The 19,439-nt window shown below is 39.1% G+C and overlaps 1 protein-coding gene across 1 annotated transcript in view; it reads right to left on the bottom strand.

Moving 5' to 3' along the window:
- The window catches only part of LOC125426302 (sodium/hydrogen exchanger 10-like), a 146,446-nt gene that overhangs the window by 55,765 nt on the left and 71,242 nt on the right, over positions 1-19,439 (bottom strand). The window contains exons 16-19 of the mRNA XM_048484560.1: positions 18,510-18,705; positions 5,791-5,979; positions 2,848-2,997; positions 384-435 (exon numbers count right to left, since the gene is read on the bottom strand). Of these exons, the coding sequence (XP_048340517.1) occupies positions 384-435; positions 2,848-2,997; positions 5,791-5,979; positions 18,510-18,705 (587 nt within the window). The remainder of the gene's footprint in view (positions 1-383; positions 436-2,847; positions 2,998-5,790; positions 5,980-18,509; positions 18,706-19,439) is intronic.

Below are 19,439 nucleotides of genomic sequence, written 5' to 3'. Positions count from 1 at the left end.
GGGGACCCAATTTTATGGGACCCAAAAGAGGAAAAATTGGACCCTTTGACCTAACCTTTATCAAACTCTTGTAAGTAGAGACACCAGCAGCTGAACTGCAAATTTGGTGTATCTACCTAAAAAAAACCCAGTGCCCCAAGCCCCACAAAGACTCTCCAAAGAGTGCAATGTTGCTGAAAAATTTCCCCACTGTGAGAATGATGGAAAAATTTGTCTCAGATCAATTCTTTGGTATAAAATTGATTGACTCCTAAAAACAATGCAATCAAGCAAGTTTTATCTAAACTCTGGATATTTGGACTAAATAAATGTAAAGTCCTTCAAAGAAATAATTAATTACAACATAAAAATTTGTAGTGTAAGATGCTTCTCTAAATGCTTACCTAATTCCTTCATGGCTCCTTGTTTGTTCTTATCATATATTGTTTTTAAATCCTTTTTATTTAAAGAAATGGAAACATATATTATAAGAAAAATACATAACTCCATTGCAACATGATGTTATTTTGTACTGTCACTAAACAATAATAATTATCAGTACAGCTAATTCTCAGTGTGGGCCCATTTATGGACTCTTAACTTCAGAGTCTGGGGCCATAGACAGACAAGCCAGATCTTTCTGCAAACTTGAGAAAAGACCCAGGTTTGCATAAAAATTTGCAAACCAAAATAAATAATTGCCCTCTCCCCGGATGACAGAAGCAGTACATATAGTTTAAAGAAAGAACAAGTTGTGCTTGTAACTATTGTTCATAGAATGTTCTTCTGTGCAGGCACACATGGGTTTGTGTTTGTGCAGAGCCAACTATAGTAGAAGACTTGTCACCTTTAGCAATGATCCTTCTAGAACTCTCCAAGCACACCCTCTCACTCCCCCCCTTATTAGGCAGAAAAATATCCTGCCCAATCAGAGGTGAGGACAGGAGGGAGCACTCCCCTTAATTCTCCGCCAGTTGCCACAGTCAAAACAGGTCATAACACAGGCAGATTGCCACACTTGAGGAACAGACCACAATGGGCGGGCAGGAGGGTATGTGTGCCTGAAATATGACCACTCTACAAACAACAGTTACAGGGAAGTGCAACACTGTTCTCAAATGGGAGCACAAAATGGGAGTCTTCGATCCTCCACACATTCTGTTGCTTCAATTTGGCGAGAACAACATACCAATGGTCAGACGCTTCCAATTGCTCCAGATGATCCTCATGGATGTCGGCTCTATTACCTGGTTAATGCCCGGAACCACTTTATTCTGGTTCCACCTGCTGGAACGTTGCTCCTGGTGAGGAGCCAGGGCACCAGATCGGGTCAACCAGACCAGAGTAAAGACTTACAGGACAGTATTGCGATTCATTCAGGAATTGGGGGGCAGGTATGTGCCTCACCACAACATTTCATTCAGACTAGAAATTCTGTTTAGGGAAGACGGCATTCACCTGTGTCAATGGGGTATGGGCTTGTGGCTTCATAGCTTGAGGGCAGTGTGATTGGCTTGAGGTGTAGGAAGCATTTGGCAGGAGCAGGGGGAAGGGAGAAGGGGTCTCCCCCCGGCTCTTTGGTGGGTTGCGCATGGGGGGTGATCTGCTTGGAAGGGGAAGCTGGTATGATAACCCTATTTATGACATCTCCTTAAGAGATTGAGGTGGAGCAATCCATTGGTCAGAACACCCAGCAGGGGCTACGGAGGTTTGTGTCCCTTAGTAGCAAAATGGGAGGGGGTCCAGACAGAGGCCTTCTGCCCAAATGGAATTTTCCCCCTAATTTTGCTGTTGATGATATTTCCTCTAGCAGACAGGCTCGAGGAATCAGTTGCACTGGGGGACAGCACTCGGGCTGCCCAGTTGCATGGATCAGCCCTCCCATGCTGCGCCTTTTGCTTCCTGTACTTCATGTCTCTGGCTATGGCCAAAATAATTTTATCCACAAAGAAGCTGTTCAGTGCATTTATTTCACGTTTAACCAGAGTGTACAGGTCCCTTCCCCGGGTGGCAAAATCGAAGGCTTTCACAGCCGGAATCACTGGGGTATTGTGTGATTTCCAGGCTGTATGGCTGTGTTCTAGTAGCATTTTCTCCAACATTTTGCCTGCATCCGTGGCTGGCATCTTCAGAGAATCTAGCATTTGTGTTTATTTATAAAAAGCCTCTGTATAAGTTATATTTTTCACCTCAGTTTCTAGTGGCAGCATTTATATATTAATTTCCCTGACAGAATTTTTTTTTGACAGTAAAATCCTGGGTGTGTGAGTGCATGACTAGGGGAGTACCTAGGCCAAAAACAGCTATCAAACCCTTCAGCCACGTGTATTCCTCCATGCTGGGCCTGTGTTTCTCTTCAGGGAGAAGGTGCCTGAAGGAAATTTCTCACCAGAAGCAGAAAACACATCTTACTACTGTGGTGGCAGTAGGAGGGGGAAAATGCTTTCTCCCTTTTCTTCACATGATCATTTCAGTGGGAAAGGATCAGACTACATCCCAAAATAGAGTGGGAGTACTCTAGTTTTAGATTCTTCCAGAAGCGTAACAATCTAATCTCCATGGCTGGACTGTGCATGCATAGTCTCATGTGGGTAGTCTCATGTGCACAGAAGCCATGAAGATAAACTGCTTTTCTGAAGTACAGTTCCCTGCTATTGGGCTTGATACCAGATATGTTGATGATCTACCCACACTCCTCATCCACACTGATATTTTATCTGCACACAATAGTGTTTTGTGATCCCACTATGCAGAATCATTCTAAAAATACTGTTGACGTTTAAAATGACGTTTAAAATAATTTATATTAAGAACACTGTCACAAATAATTTTTACTTTTTTCATTATAATATATATATATTTACTCACCCTATAAACTCTTTCATTGCCAGCTATCTGCTCAATTAAACAACTTATATTTTCTTCACCTTGAACATATCCTTTGGCAATATCATAACGAAAAGTGAGCTGCTTGTTTATTTGTTTATCCAGTAAGGTAATAACTTTTGGTATCACAACCTGAAAGTCATAGTCAAGTAAAAAATATGTAAAAAACAAGATCCATGTATTACATGTGAAGAAAGAAATGATCATATGTTGATGGTATTTCTTCCTGGATGTTCCACCAATATCTTATGTTGAACACAGTAAACACAGATGTTTTAATTTTTGCATCTGATCTCCACCCACCTTCTGTACCTAACTCTATACAACCAAAATGATGAATAATTAAGCTTGAATTTACAACACAACACAACCTTTATTAGGCATTTAACCTTCAATCCATAGTGTGGGGTTTGGAGTTTTACACCTGAATATTTTCAGGGCAAAAATATACTCCAAAAAGACCTTGTCAGTATTTTTTTGATATAATTCAGTCAAAGAAATTACCGGTATCATACCTTAAGCTCCATGTGCCTCAGCAAGAGAAGCACATAGAAACACGAGAGCAGTGGTTTATGATCTGGTACTATCATAATTGAAGGACTACTTGTGCATTCTCTCTAGTTCTTCTGTTAGCTATCCCGTCTTCAACATGATGTGGAAGTTGTTTTGGCTGTGACCCCCAGTGTTGACTAAAGTAGGTGCCATCTGTTACGCTGGTTAGTGTGCTGCATTTTAATGGGGGTGTGTGTGTTATTTTATATAGAGCCAAATTAATTAATATTTAACTGATTTTAGTTTTTGGTTTTATTGTGCTCTACCTATGTGTGTTGTTCACTGCCCTGAGCCCTCCGGGGGAGGGCGGTATATAAATATAATGAACGAACAAACAAACGAATGAATGTGCAAGCGAACGAACAAACGAACGAACAAACAAACAAACAAACAAACAAACCAAAACATTATTCAGGATTCTAGAATACCAGGTATCGATTCAGGAAAATATGCAGGAATATTTTAGTAATATCCAGAGTGTTAAAATGAAGGCTCCCAAGACAGTTTTTCTTCAATTTTCCAGAGTTACCTGGCTACAAGAGGAAAAGGGGAGGAAGGCAATTGTCCCAGGCAATAGACAGACAATAGAGAGAGTACTTCCATGCTCAATCATCATGATTCTCACATTCCTCCATAATTCTGAGAATGGGCAAAAAAGGATAAAAAACAGATCCATTCAGTAGTGGGTGTGGAAATCAGTGCTAGGCAGGCTGAGAGAGTTTGGATTTATATCCTCCCTTTCTCTCCAGTAGGAGACTCAAAGGGGCTTACAATCGCCTTTCCCTTCTCCCCTCAGAACAAACACCCTGTGAGGTGGGTGAAGCTGAGAGAGTTTTGAAGAACTGTGACTAGTCCAAGGTCACCCAGCTGGCATGTGCTGGAGTGCACAAGCTAATCTGGTTCCCCAGATAAGCCTCCACAGCTCAAGTGGCAGAGCAGGGAATTAAACCTGGTTCTCCAGATTACAGTGCATTGGCTTTTAATCACTTAACCACGTTGGCTCTTCTGGAACAACATCTCCTGGAACATGGCACCTCATATCAGGAGTTTTTGATTTTAGCTTCTGGCTATATTCACTGAGGGGGAGATTTTAGCCAGTGGTAGGTGAGTTTCCTTCACCATTCTACCTCTCCAAACAGTTGGAGACCCTAAAGCAATAAGTGACAACAACAAGACCAGTGGATTTTAGTGGCCTGTAAACAGTGGCATAGCCATTAGGGAGCGTGGGGGGCATGTTGCACTAGCCGCACGCCTGAGGGGGGCACCAAAAATTAAAAATGTATTTAAAATATTTTAGTGTTTTACTTTGTTGAATGGCAGGGGGTGCAGTTTTGAGATTAGCACCACCAAAATTTCAGGTTATTATCAGGTGACACTCCTGATGATATCAGCCAGGTTTGGTGAAGTTTGGTTTAGCGGGCCCGAAGTTATGGACCCCCAAAAGGAGTGCCCCATCCCCCATTGTTTCCAATGGGAGCTAATAGTAGATGGGGCTTCCCTTTGAGGGTCCATAACTTTGGATCCCCTGAACCAAACGTCACTAAACCTGGGTAGTATCATCAGGATAGTCTCTTGCTGATACCAGCCAGGTTTGGTGAAGTTTGATTTAGGGAATCCAAAGTTATGGACCCCCAAAGGGGGTGCCCCATCCCCCATTGTTTCCAATGGGAGCTAATAGTAAATGTGGCTTCCCTTTGAGGAAGAAGAAATAATCTGTGATTTAGAGGAGTTTCTGAACAAATTAAGAAACTAGATTTAGAAGGAAACTTTTGTAAACTGTTATAGGATTATGTAAAGTTGAATGAAGAGTTCCCAGAATTTGAGCAGACATATAGAATTAATTCCAGATATGCATATGAAAACAAAGTTCCTAGAGATATTCTAGTGAAATTCTCACATAGAAGAATAAAATAAATGATCTGTAGAAACCCTTTAGTGATTCAACACTGAAATATAAAGATTTCAAGACCTTCCAAATACAGCACTGAGGAAAAGAGTGACTTTAATTTCTTATGGCAGATATTAATAAAGAGACAAATAAAATATTTTTGGAGGATTCCCTTTGTATTGGAGATTATTTTACCTTCCAGGAAAAAAAACCCAATAATTTCAACATGAAGTAAGCTTTGCCTCACAAAATCTTATACCCTGGAAATTGTGTTGGTCTTTAAGGTAGTATTGGACTTGAGTTTTGTTCTGGTTTTATTAGATTTCAGTTTTAAAAACCAAACTAACTAAATTTATATTAATAAATATTAATGAATATATTGTAAACATTTGAAATTAAAGATTTATATTTTGTAAATATGAACAATTACCATCTCAGTTAGGGAAGCAGAACATTGCTGAAAAATTACAGAAATATGCTTTTACCTTCAAGAGTCGCAGAATTCTTAGAAGACGAAAAATTCGAAATACACTGATGGTTTTTATCACATAATATTCTGGTTGAATTCGCTTAAGGACATTCATAATGATGACATCTATAATTCCCACTATTACTATTAAAAGTTCAAACTGGTTCCAGTGATGATAGAGGTATGCCCACCCCATTGCTAAAGCCTGTTAAAAACAAATATTCACAATTAACAAGACTTGCCCAATGCAAAATCACATTTAAATTGGTTATTGTGGGGTTTTTTGATGCCAGCAACAGATGCAGGTGAAATGGAAGAAGAAGAGGAGGAGGAGGAGGAGGAGGAGGAGGAGGAGGAGGAGGAGGAGGAGGAGGAGTTTGGATTTATATCCCCCTTTCTCTTCTGTAGGAGACTCAAAGGGGCTTACAATATTCTTGCCCTTCCACTCTCACAACAAACACCCTGTGAGGTAGGTGGGGCTGAGAGAACTCTGAAAAGCTGTGACTAGCCCACGGTCACCCAGCTGGCATGTGTGGGAGTGCACAGGCTAATCTGAATTCCCCAGATAAACCTCCACAGCTCAGGTGGTGGAGCAGGGAATCAAACCCGGTTTATGCAATCATTGGTGTGGAGGTTGAAGTTTATTTGATACTTCATGCAAAAATGAGAAATGCTACATGTTGCAAATGCTATGTTGCAAATGACATCCAGTTCAAGCAGAGGGGATGGGGTAAGTCACAATTATATGCACACTGCCAGCAGGATTTCTATGAGGGATTGCCATTAAAAAATTGCCTCTTTGTTCCCTTACTTGCAAACAACTTGATTTCAATAAGTGCTTTAGCAGAGAAGGGAATGTTTATGTTGTCCTGAACTGATTGCACAGACGCAAGAAAATATGGACTTTATCAACTTGATCTATATGTGTAGAAAGTGAATTTTGTTCAGAAATGTGTTCATAGACAGTGCTCAAATGTATGGTGCAAACCATTTGGACACAGAAATATTGATGTAATCAAATAGTTTGAGGGCCAGAATTTACCAAGAATATGAAGATTGTTAAATGCCCTCAGCAGGAGGAAAATTTGAAAGTTACATTAAAACAAAGGGGTTCAGGCTGAGCTTCTCAAAACTCCTCAGCAGAGGGGGAACCCAGCATTCTCTGAAACTAATTCACAGTGATGTTTGCAGACTTTTAAAAATACAAATTCCATCTGGGACAAGTAAGTTTTCACCTTTATAGATTTTTTAAAAGATATACAAAGACTAACTTTCTTAGACCCAAAAACCAAGTACTGGACAAATGTAATTCTAATGCACTCATTAGTGATAGATTCCAGAGATTGCCACTAACCATATGTATAGACAATGAAGGTGAATACATTAGGAATGAGATAAAGGCTTTGTTGGCTGAATAGGGAATACAGCATCATTTAACAGTGTCTTAATGTCCTAAAATGCATAGTTGTGCCAAAGGGAAGAATCATTCTCTCTCTGAGATGGCTAGATGCATGTTACATATGTCTAGATTGCCAGAAAAATATTGGGCAGAAACTGTTAATACAGCAACTTATTGCAAAATAGTTTACCCACAATGGGTGCAAATAACATGCCAAATAAACTTTAGTATGGGCACACACCCAGTCTGAATCATTTGAGAGTGTTTGGATCAAAAGCATATGCTTACATCCCAGAAGAAAAGCACTCCAAAATGGATTTTAGAGCTGAAAAATGGATTTTGTAGGCTATGCACTAGGATGCAAAGGATACAGAATCCTCAATCCAGAAACAGATGAGAAACAGATCTGCAATGTGATCCACACTGATGAAATGGAGAAGCAGATTCCAATTAATCCTCATAAGCAGAACAAAGTCAAGCACAGCAGACAGCTGCAGTCTGAGTACCATGGACAGCACACTTGAAACACCTGAAGATCATAGCACCATAGACAGCATGCATGAAGCATCCACAGAACCTTTTCAGCCAGACAGAGTTACAGAGCCAGGTTTGAAATGTTCAGTCAGATCAAACAAAGGGGCTCTACCTTTGAGATATGCTTTCTTGCAAAGGCAGAAATTGTTCCAAAGTCCTCCATATGGGAATACATTGCAAGAATGGCTGCCAGAGGAAGAGAAAAATGGAAAAGAACTGCAGAAATTGAAGCATTAATTCAAAACAAAAAATGGACATGTACAGAAGTACCACCTGGAAAGAAATAAGTAGGTTGCAAACAGATCTTTAAGACATGGTGCAGTAGGGGAAGTTGAAAAATGGCAAAATTAATTGCTAAAGGCTAAAAAAATATTGGGAGGGCTATGATGAAACCTTCACACCAGTGGTGAGTAACACTTTGGTGAGACTACTTTTGAGCATCGCAGAATCCAGAAAAATGCAAGTGGAGAATCTAGATGTAAAGACTGCCTTTCTACTTGGAGAAGATGTCTACATGGAACAGTCATCAGGATTTGAGCAACATAAAGGAAAGCAGCTGGTATGCAAACCGCAAAAGAGTATTTATGGATTGAAACAGGCAGCAAATTTCTGGAATGAGAACCTTCACCAAATGCTTACCAAAGAAATATTTGAATAAGGCAAAGCAGAACCTTGCTCATACTCAAGGTACTGAGACAACAAATGGATACATGTGGGTGATCTGATTCTATTCAGTTCTATACAATGAAAGAAAATATAATTATTGATGTCAAGAGATTACATTGCTTAAGTTCACAAATGGCAGGGATTGCCTGTATAATTCATAAGCTACTGTCTTTTCACAAGAATAACTACAGATTTCCACAACAGCAAAAAAAAAAAATTCTATCCAAGGCATGTCTGGAGTGCATCCAAAGAGAGTACTTTTGAGCTTTTCAATATAAAACCAGTACTTATAATACGAGTTTGCAAAGGTAACTAGAAATAACTAGGGGGATAATTCGGACCTTTCCCTCACTATGTCATACAGCTGTTGGTACATTAGAAGAGGACCACCAGTATTCAGATCCTATAGGTTACACATAGCTTTGCAGTCTTAAAGATCTAGATCAGGGGTGTCCAACTCTGGCACCCCAGATGTTCATGGACTATGGTTCCCATCAGTCCCTGCAAAGCATGGCCAAGCCAGCAGGGGCTGATGGGAATCGTAGTCCATGAACATCTGGGGCACCAGAGTTGGACACCCCTGGTCCAGATCATGCTTCTATGTAAACAATTACAGTAGCCTCATTCAAACTACAGCAGAACATCATATATCTAATTCTGAACTGGGCCATGCAGTGGGGATGAAAAAAAATCCACAAAACAGAGCCAGGGATAAACAAGGGCAGATTTTGCTGCAAATTTGAAGGAAGTCTGAGGTTTGCAGATAAATCTGAAATCTAAGCAAAAAATTGGGGGATTAAAACTTCCCAAAATAATACAAAAGAAAAATATAATATAATATAATATAACAATAGAGAAAATGCACACTGTGACAATGTTCTGGGATCTGAGGGTCATTTTGGGGATTGCTAGTTAGTGGGGAAAAAGTAGTTTTATTTTGTTATACTACCCTCATACATTTCACCTGCACTTTTTCAGGAGAATCAATAAAAATATAAACAAAAACAAGAATATAATATAAAATAATTAAAAGAAATAGTAAACGACAGTGCACACTGAGCATGTGAAAAGCTCATTAATGTATACCAAACAGAACCAAACAGATACTATTCAGTGGATTGCCTCGTTTCTCCAGGGTCAGGGTAAGCAGGTCTGGTGTGGAGATAAGGCCTCCCATAGGGCCCCGCTAACTTGCGGGGTTCCTCAGGGGGCCTTGCTTTCCTCGCTCTTATTTAACATCTCCATGCGACCCCTTTCTCGACTGGTGCGGAGTTTAGGGCTGGTCTGTCACCAATATGCGGATGACACCCAGCTCATTCTGTTGATGGAGGGGGGGGTGGCCTCTGCCCCTGCAGCTCTACAGCATTGTCTGGAGTAGGTTGCTGGTTGGTTGAGGCAGAGCAGGTTAAAGCTTAATCCAACGAAGACGGAGGCCCTTTGGCTGGGCTGGGGGGAGAGACTGAGGGATTTTCAGCTGCCTGTTTTGGAAGGGGTCGTGTTGGCCCCGACGTCCCTGGCTTGCAGCCTGGGGGTCCGCCTGGACTCTTCACTATCAATGGAGGGCCAGGTGGCCCATGTTACCCAGGTTGCGTTTTTCATCTTCGCCAGGCCCGGTGGCTGGCTCCCTATCTCTCCCAGTCCGACCTGGCCACTGTGATCCATGCGAAGGTCACCTCGAGGTTGGATTACTGTAACTCGCTCTACGCGGGCCTTCCCTTGCGACTGATCCAGAAGTTGAAGCTGGTACAAAATGCGGCGGCTCGGCTTTTGACGGGTGGTGGTTATTTAGATCATATCACCCCCATGCTGCGCCGCCTGCACTGACTACCAGTGGAGTTCCAGATCATTTTCAAGGGGCTGGTATTGACCTTTAAGGCCCTACATGGCATGGGGCCCTCATACCTGCGGGACCGCATCACCCCTTATATCTCGCATAGACCGCTATGTTTGGCAGTGGCAGAACTGCTGGAAACCCCTAGCCCTGCGACGATGCTGCTGGCCTCGACCTGGGCCAGGGCCTTTACGGCTCTGGCCCCTGCCTGGTGGATCGCTCTCCCTCCAGCTGTCTGGGCCCTGCAGGACCTTGGTGAGTTCTGCAGGGCCTGTAAGACGGAGCTGTTCCACTGGGCCTATGGTGGGGCTGGCTGCTGGTCTACCACCCCCCACTGAGGCTGCCAGTTTTCCATCTTAGCAGGGCCTTGATTCCATCTTGGGCCCTGCCTTTCTCCTCCCAGCCTTTTTGATCAGGCACCTTTAAATTTTGCTTGCTCTTAGCTTTGTTATTTAAATTTTAAATAAATTTTGTTATTTAAATTTTAAATAAAATTTAAATTTTAAGTAACTGCTGCTGTTGGAAATTTGTTTTAATGGGGTTAAGTTTTAGTTATGTATTTTATGTGCTGTTATTGGAAACAGTTATACTGTGAGCTGCCTCGAGCCCTTTGGGGATGAGGCGGCCTATAAATCTAATTTAATAATAGTAATAGTAATAGTAATAGTAATAGTAATAGTAATAATAATAATAATAATAATAATAATAATACATGGTTGTTCTTAAAACAAAATTTCTATACAACTCTCCTGAATTTTCACAAATTATAACAAAATATATTTTTAAAAACTCTGACCTGTATAATAGTTTTAGAGTCCCATCCAAAGGGGGAGGGAAGGTGAATCCATTCTGGGAGCAGTGCACCACCACTCCAGCAGATTCACCCTCCCTGGGGCACCTACCCCAGCAGAAAACTGACCTCACTAGCATGTGGCTGCTGCTGCTGCTGCTCCCCAGTGATGGAATGGGATGCTGAATGCCATGTGAGTGTCCCAGGCCTCCTGCCACTGTTGGGAGTGGTCAGCTATGTTCTGGCCTTTGCTGCCATTCTGGAGTCATCTTTTTGGGTGGCATAGGTCTTTTGGGATCCATAGAGACTTCTCAGTGGAGGGGAGGCTCTTTCATTTTTGAGTTTTAGTTTTAATCTTGTGTGAAAGATAACAGCTCAAGGTTCTTGTTTAACCCATGAGGGACTAGAGTTTTAAATCTTAGGATCTATTGGCCTCTTTTTTCAACAGCACTTTATCCCTTTGGCATTCAGATTTTAAAACAGCATAAAACAATATAGTTTGCTTTTCCAAAACTTAGTTTCTGAAAAGCAAAGCTGGGGAGTGGGGAACTTAGGGGTCAAAACAGGTCTGGAAAATGTTCCCCTCCCCTCCCATATCATTTGCTGAAGAAGGACTTGATGGGGATAGGCTTGTGTTAGGTTGGCTGATTGATCATTTACTGGTCCTTTACTGAAGGACCGTATAAGTCATACCTCTATCTTCCAGCTCTGCAAATAACAGGCACATTTGCTGGATGTGACTGGCCACATTCTCACCTCCTTGGAGTTTTAGATTGTAAAGCCTTCTGGTGAGAATTACATTGGAGCCTGCCATCTGTTGTTGATAGAGCACACGTTAATGAAGTCCAGCAGTCCTTTGCAGTGTCAGAATCCCTTAGATATACAAGCTGTGAGTTCTCTACAGCCAGCATAATGGAAGCTTTAGCCTTGGCATTGGCCTTCCTCTCTGCTGAAGTCCACTGAGCAGGTGGGTTCTCCATGACATCCCACAGGTCCTCTCTCATGAGATAGCACTTCATTTTCACACACCATGCTGAGTAATTATCTGGAGTGATCCTCTCAAAAGGCAAACTAGCCAACTGATGAGCCATCCTGGACACTTGTCTTCACATACACAGTAGACATGCAGGATACTCACGAGCAAGTACTGGCGGGAGTCTTGACCCATAACCTGTTAGTGCAGTGAAATAAACGCACTGGTAGCTGAACACCAGTTTGCCCAGGAGAAAGAAACAAACAGCACAAGTCTCTTTTGCAAAGAAAGGCTTTGTCTTTTGGTGCATAAAAATATTTACAGTGCTGTACAGTTTTACTTTGCTCTCCGCTTCTCCACTCTCCAGCTTTCAGCAATCAACACTCCCACTACTGTTCACCACACCACACACACATAGTGTTGTTAGATGGTTATATACTTTTAAATTAATTTTTATTGTATCGTTTGAATTTTACAGTTTATAGTAATTTTCTTCTTCATACATTTTCAAACAATACTTCCCCCCTTTTCTCCCTCCCCCATTACTTTTTCTTCATAGTTTTGTCACACAAACAGCAGTAAGTTCATTCTCTGTAGCCTCTTCTCCCATATTTCTTCATTGACTCGAGCTTCTTTCATCCAGTCCACGCATATTATCCATATCTTCAAAATTTCATTCTGTTTATCTTGCCACATCTTATTTATGGATAGTATATCAAAAATATCAAGTGTCACTTGTTCCCAGATATATTCTAACCATTTCTGAAATGTCCATTTTTTCTTTTCTTTCCAGCCCAAGGCTATTGTTGCATGGGCTGCTTTAATCATTATTTTATACATATAACTATATTCTGCCTTCCATTACACCCACGAACATTAAGTCATTATTTAAATCAATATTTATCTTCACCAGTTTTTCAATATATATTAATACAGTTGTCCAAAAATTTTTCACTTCTGCACATTCTATCCACATATGGCTATAATATGCCTCTTGGTCTCCACAGTGCCAGCATTTAGAACTAAGTCCTTTTATCATATATGCTAGTTGTTTTGGTGTTCTATACCATTTTAATATCACTTTTCTTTTTAACTCCATATATTTCTCAATCTTTATATTTTTCCAACTGTCTATTAATTTTTTCAGTATTACCAATGTCTAGAAATCCTTTCTTTTCCCATTTTTGTTTCCAATGTTCTTATCATGTAATTCCTTTATCATCTACCATATATGTTTGTATACATGTCCCTAAAAAATTTCTCCTTTGTGTTTTCCATATAGTTCCAGACATTTGACATTATACATTCCTCCTTTTAACCATGAAACCTTTACTCTTCTTCTTCTCCAAATGTCTCCTCAAAACCAACTAGTTCTTCAGTTTCCTCTCCTATCTCTATAAAATTTTGTAATGTCATAATTTCTCCTCGCTTCCCTAATCAAATTTTGCCACAAATTTTGAATTTCCTTTTCTTTTCAATATTTTTATCACTTTTTTCCCCTTCTTGCCACACACTTCCCAAAAGGTGCCACATCCAGGGTGCCAGGCGACATCCATTTACCTCTCCATTTTTTCTCCTATTATACATCTAGCAAGACCTTTCTTTGGTCTTATTGCTTTTTTTTGATTTCCTTTTCTTCAACTCTTCATTGAAGATACCATGTAATGCCTAACTCCTTTTCATTTATTTCATTTTCAAACTTAACCCATTTTTTTCTATTGATTATCCCTCGTTTATACTCACATCAGACTCTTAATCTGAATGAATGCTTCATAATATTCTTTTTTGCATTTTTTGGGATCCCCCCTAACCTAAAGAATTTTTTTTGTCATGTATATAATCTTATTCATGATTCTTCTGCTTTTTTATTATTAAACACCCAGGCTTTCTTCGTAGCTTTCTATCCCATTCCTCAAATTGTTTCTTCTTAATCTCAGCAACGGAAGAGTTCAAATAAGTAAAACATTTTTTTGGCATTATACACATTTTTTAATGCTTCTTGATTTTTCCTGTGATCGCATAAGGTCTTCTTTATCCCATTGCTTTTTTATTTGTTTTAATATTTTTTCCACCTTGCTTCATAATTATATTTGAACATCTTCTCTTTTCTATGTGTTGTTATAATACCCAAATATTTAATCTTCTTTTTTACTAATCCTCTCTCTAATCGTCTTTTTTCCACATTAATCCCCATTATTTCTGTTTTCTCCATGTTGATTTTTAATCCTGAGAATTTCTGAAAGTCTTCTAGAATTATTTTTAATTCTTTCATTGTATCAGCTGGATTCACTGTTATTACTAAAATATCATCTGCAAATAAGTTTAACCTTATTTCTTCTTGATTCACTTTATAACCTTTTATCCTTCCATTATTATTTATCCTTTCTGCCAGAAATTCCATTGCCAATATAAACAGATGTGGTGATAATGGACATCCTTGCTTCACTCCCCTTTCAATATTTACAATTCCTGTCCACCCATCGTTAATTCTTATTTTTGCCCTTCCTCCTTTGTAAATCTTTCGTAAAATGTTTATAAGTTGTTTTCCAAACCCAAAATTTTCTAGAGTTTGAAATAAGTAATTATGACTAACTGTATCAAACGCTTTGTATACATTTAACTTTATCATTGCATTTTTTTTGTTTTTGCCATGTTCTATTACATTTAATACATTCCTTAACGGGTGACAAGTCCTAACCCTCTAATAAATCCATATTGCTCTTGTCCAATTAACTTTGGAAGGATGTTTTTTAATCTATTTGCAAATACTTTCGCAAAAATCTTATAATCTTGGTTTAATAAACTTATTGGCCTATATGATTCTACCTGCTCTGGATTCTGTCCTGGTTTTTCAATTGTTATTATTTCCGTTTCCCTCCATGACTCTGGAACCCTCTGCCCTCTTAAAACATGGTTAAACAATACCCGCATCTCTGGAATTAAAACTTCTGACATTTCTTTATAATACTCAGCATTAAACCCATCTAATTCTGGGGATTTATTGTTTTTCAAATCTTTAATAACATTTGCTATTTCTTCTTGTTTAATAGCTTCTTGCATTTGATCTCTCTCTTCCTGTGTTAAAACCTTTTTTGGTTTCTCGTCATATTTTTCATTCTGGACTTGACTAAATAATTCTTTATAACATTCTTCAAATTTCTTCCTTATTGCTTTATTTTCTGTTATATATTGATTACTAACAACTTTTATCCCTTTTATTCTGTTTCTCCTTCCTCTTTTTCAAATAATTAGCCAGTCTTTTCACTGAATTTATATTTGCTCTTTGAAATTCGTTTGTAACCCAAATTTCCTTTTCCACATCTCAGCTTTATCTAAATCATCTAGCTGCGCTTGTAACTTGTTTAATTCATTTTTTATTATTTTATCATATTTATCCTGAAGTTGAGTCCTTCTAATTTTAATCCCTTCTATTAAATCTTTCCTTTCCCTATTTATTTCTTTATTCCATTGTGCTTCTCTAGCTATACAGTACCCTCTCATTACTGCTTTAGATGCATCCCAAAGAATTTCATCTGTAACTGTTCCTTTGTTTTCTGAAAAATACTGTCTTGTTTTTTCTTGCAAATCTTTTCTCTCTTTCTCATTTTTCCATACTATGTTTTTGTATCTCCATCTATATTGTTTTTCTTCTCTCTCCACCCTGAACGTGACTACGGGGTGTGATCTGAAATCCATTCGTTATACGTCTCTATTTTCTCACTGTGTAGATTACTCATATTTTTTACAAAAATATAGTCAATATATGTAAATTTTCTGTGTCTATTTGAGAAGTAGGTTGGTTGTTGAGATTCACCCAGTTCACTATACATATTTGATATGTTCCATTTCTTTAACATTTCATGTCTCCTTAAATCCATATTGCAATATCCCATAATTAACGTATCACCTGAAAATAATCCGTGAAGTCTCCCAAATAGTTTTTCCAAGAACGTCTTTTGTTTTTTATTTGGGGCATATGCATTCATTATTGTTATTTGAAATCCATGTAATTTCCCTTTGACAATAATCCAACGACCATTCTGATCTCTAGTTAACTCTTCTAACTGAAAATCCATATTCTCTCATATTAAAATGGCGACACCATTTCTTTTTGCATTGCATCTAGATACACCTATAATTTTCCACCCTGGCACTTTTATTACATCTCTCTCATCTGTCTTCTTTTTGTGAGACTCTTGAAGGCAGATAATTTCTGGACGTATTTGTTTGATAAACCTGGCAAGTTTATCTTTTCGAGTCAGAATTTAGACCATTTATATTAATTGAGTCTATTTTTATCTTATTGCCAACCATAAGGTTTTTTGTAGTCTTGTTTTGTTAGAACTCTGCTGTTTGTGTAATTTCAGTTTCGTATTTTTCCTTTCCCCTTGAATCCCCCCTCCCTTTCTCCAACTGGTCTTGTGGAGGCAAACTTCTTCCTCCATGTTGGAGTATTTCTGTGGGCCCTAGCGCACCCTGATCCCTCCCGACATTCAAATACATCATAATTTTATGTAGTACATTTCCAGCCATATAAAAGACTTTTCTTTATCTGTTTAATCACTAATTCTGACCCCTTATGTCAGTTGTTATTGTTTTCCCCTTTATATTTATTTTTCCTACAGTCTATGTTATTCTTCTTACCGAGTCTTCTGGGCATCTGACCAATATCTATGTTTAGTGTAAACCACAGCTGGTGTTTTTTTACTAATTAATTCATTAGAGAACATAACAAACCAAGTTAGTTTATTACACATGTCTGTTAATATAGTTTTTAAGTTGTTAATAATAGATTGAAAAAGTTAATAGAGACATATATAGCTTTTAAACTAGGAAGAAGTCTTTAACTGGCTATTTCTGCTTTCTTCTATCTTCTTTTCATTCTTCTTAGCATACCGGCCTTGATTAATATCGTCTATGTAATTGCTCCCGCCTCCATGGAAGTACTCTGCTTCTGAGTTACTTGTATCGGAGTCTGCATTTCTACCTTCTGTAGAAATGTTTTTGCTTGTTCAGTCTTTTGGGCACTTAATTTCTTTTCATCTTTGAGATGCTTGGATTTCTTCAACTTCCCCTGTTTTCTCGTTTTTTCCAGAACTGACTTCTCAGCCAGTCCGCTTTTTGTTTGTGGGGGTTCTTGAGAATCCCATCCCATCTTATCTTTCTTTAGCTTTTCCCGGGATCTGATCAATTTGATCCCTCATCATTTCTAAGTTTTGCCCAAAAGCACTGTAATTTAGTGTTACTGTCTTTAAAAAGACCTTCATTATCTCCTTTATTTGTTTTTGAAAGACTGCCAGGTCCCGTTTAGTGACCGGCTTGTTATTCTGCATCATGATCATTCTTTCTATTTACTTGGCTTTTTAATGAGTTATAAATCACCCACCAGCTCTCTTCTGGCTTGGATAGATGCCCAATGTCTTCTTTTATTGGGGTTTCCAAGATTTTCCTTTGATCCTGCTATATTTTCATTCTGTTCCAATGTTTTATTTTTTTCTGCTGGGAGGATTTCGGCTTTTGACTTATTCAAAGTCACATATGCGCAAAAGCCAGATGGTTATATACTAGCCACCGTCCAATCAGCTTGTGGGTAAAACTGCTGACTAGCACATTTTGCCTTTGACAGCTGCTGATCTAGATCTGGATATGTCAGTTCCTGTTCTATATAGCTCCACAAAACAGACTCTGGTATTGATAATAGAAGTCTTTATTAAGATTCAGTAAGCAAGTACCTAACTGGCTAAAGCTTCTGAGGAATCTGGGAAAACTACCACAGATATAATAGCAGCCGAACCCTCATCCCACCATACCATCTTAGGAGATTCCCAGCAGCTTTGGAATAGACTACAAGTTGCACCTCGTTATCTCATTATCTAGCAACAGAAAGCAGGAATGCCGTTGAAAGTCCCTTGGGCCCTTTCTCCTACAGATGGCCCCAGCCCCTCTCTTTAACAGAACAGCCCTGACCTGCCAACTTCCTGGCAGGAGCCATGTCTCAACTTAGCTGAAGCAGCAGAAAAAGGCACAAGCAGATATTATACCCAGAGAGTAAATACGTAGTAACCAATACAACCCTGACAGCTTGCTGTCTAAGCAGCTCTGCCAGACATGGCAGCAGTGTGCAATTAAGCCACATTTCCCTGGGGAGAGGCTGCCAAGGTGGAGGAAGGATGAGGAAAAGCTGAAGCGGAGGGACTGACATAGGTAAGTTCACTTATGGATGGGAAGGAGAGAAGGAAGCAGAAAAAGAGGAGAGGCTATGAGGCTGTCAGGTAAGAAAAACAGGAAATAGAAGGGAGGGGGGAATGTTCCCCTGCAAGTCCTTATGGATTTCTTGGTTGTTAACTTTAAAACACTAATAGAATAAATAAAGGCGATACCAATCAAAGGGATGCAATGTACTGTTCAATATTTCCAAGAAACTGGATTTTCAATTTTATAGGTTAGTTGTAAAAGGGAAATTTAAACTCCAGTTTATAAAACATGTTAGTAATTAATATTACTAATGATACAAAAATGTCAGAACTTTATAGAATCCGTACCTTCATTACTGCTTCGATTATATACAAACTCAAAAAATAGTAGTTGCATAGTTTTAGTTGTTCATGAAATTCTGTCTTAATTCCTGGTATAAAATGAAAAATAATAGGGCAGATGTTCAGTAACGTTATGACAGCAGCTGTATCTTCGAATTCATCCATGAATACTGCATAATGGGACATCCTTAGAATCTTATTTCTGTGGACAAAAAGGGAATACAGTTGCCAACCAAATCATTTAAAAACCTGGATCATTACATTAAATGCACTTTTCCATATCATACCCAGCTTCACATTAATAATCAGGATGTTAAGGAATGTTCCTAGGTCTGTAGACCAGTGATGTTGAGCAGATCATGTGAGCCCAAGTAAATGAAACCAAAAGAAGTACAAAGGAACTGCAGTCTGCATTAAATTTTCTGAACAATGACCTACTAGTGTATGACTGACTTCAATTTCGATTTCGAATACCTTTAATGGCATATAGATAGTTTAAGATTAACTTAGCAAGATAATAACAGCCTTTACAACTTCTGACGAGTTAAAATAACACCATTTAAAAATTTAGCCACTGCTTCCAACAGCTCGTAGTTGTGGCTGTTTAAAAGATATATAACCTTCTGTTTATCTGTAATGCCTTCACTTCCATTCAGGAAGGGGATTATGTGCTTCTTCCTACCTATCTCATAAAAAGGACAATTCAACAGCATATGAGATACTGTTTCCACAGAACCCATGCCACACGGGCATTTCCTTTCTTTATGTGGGATTCCAAGGTGGTGTCCAAGGCTAAAGGAAGAAGGCAGGGCATTACACCTAGCTAAGGTGATTGCTCTACGCCATCGGGCCTCAACCAGGAGATAAAGGTACCAGGCTACAATTAATCTATCCATAGGTATTCCCAGAGAGATCAGGGAACAGGTTTTATTAGCT

This window comes from Sphaerodactylus townsendi, linkage group LG02, assembly GCF_021028975.2.
Source record: "Sphaerodactylus townsendi isolate TG3544 linkage group LG02, MPM_Stown_v2.3, whole genome shotgun sequence".
Taxonomy (NCBI): Eukaryota; Metazoa; Chordata; class Lepidosauria; order Squamata; family Sphaerodactylidae; genus Sphaerodactylus; species Sphaerodactylus townsendi.
This window is presented reverse-complemented; position numbering and strand designations above follow the sequence as displayed.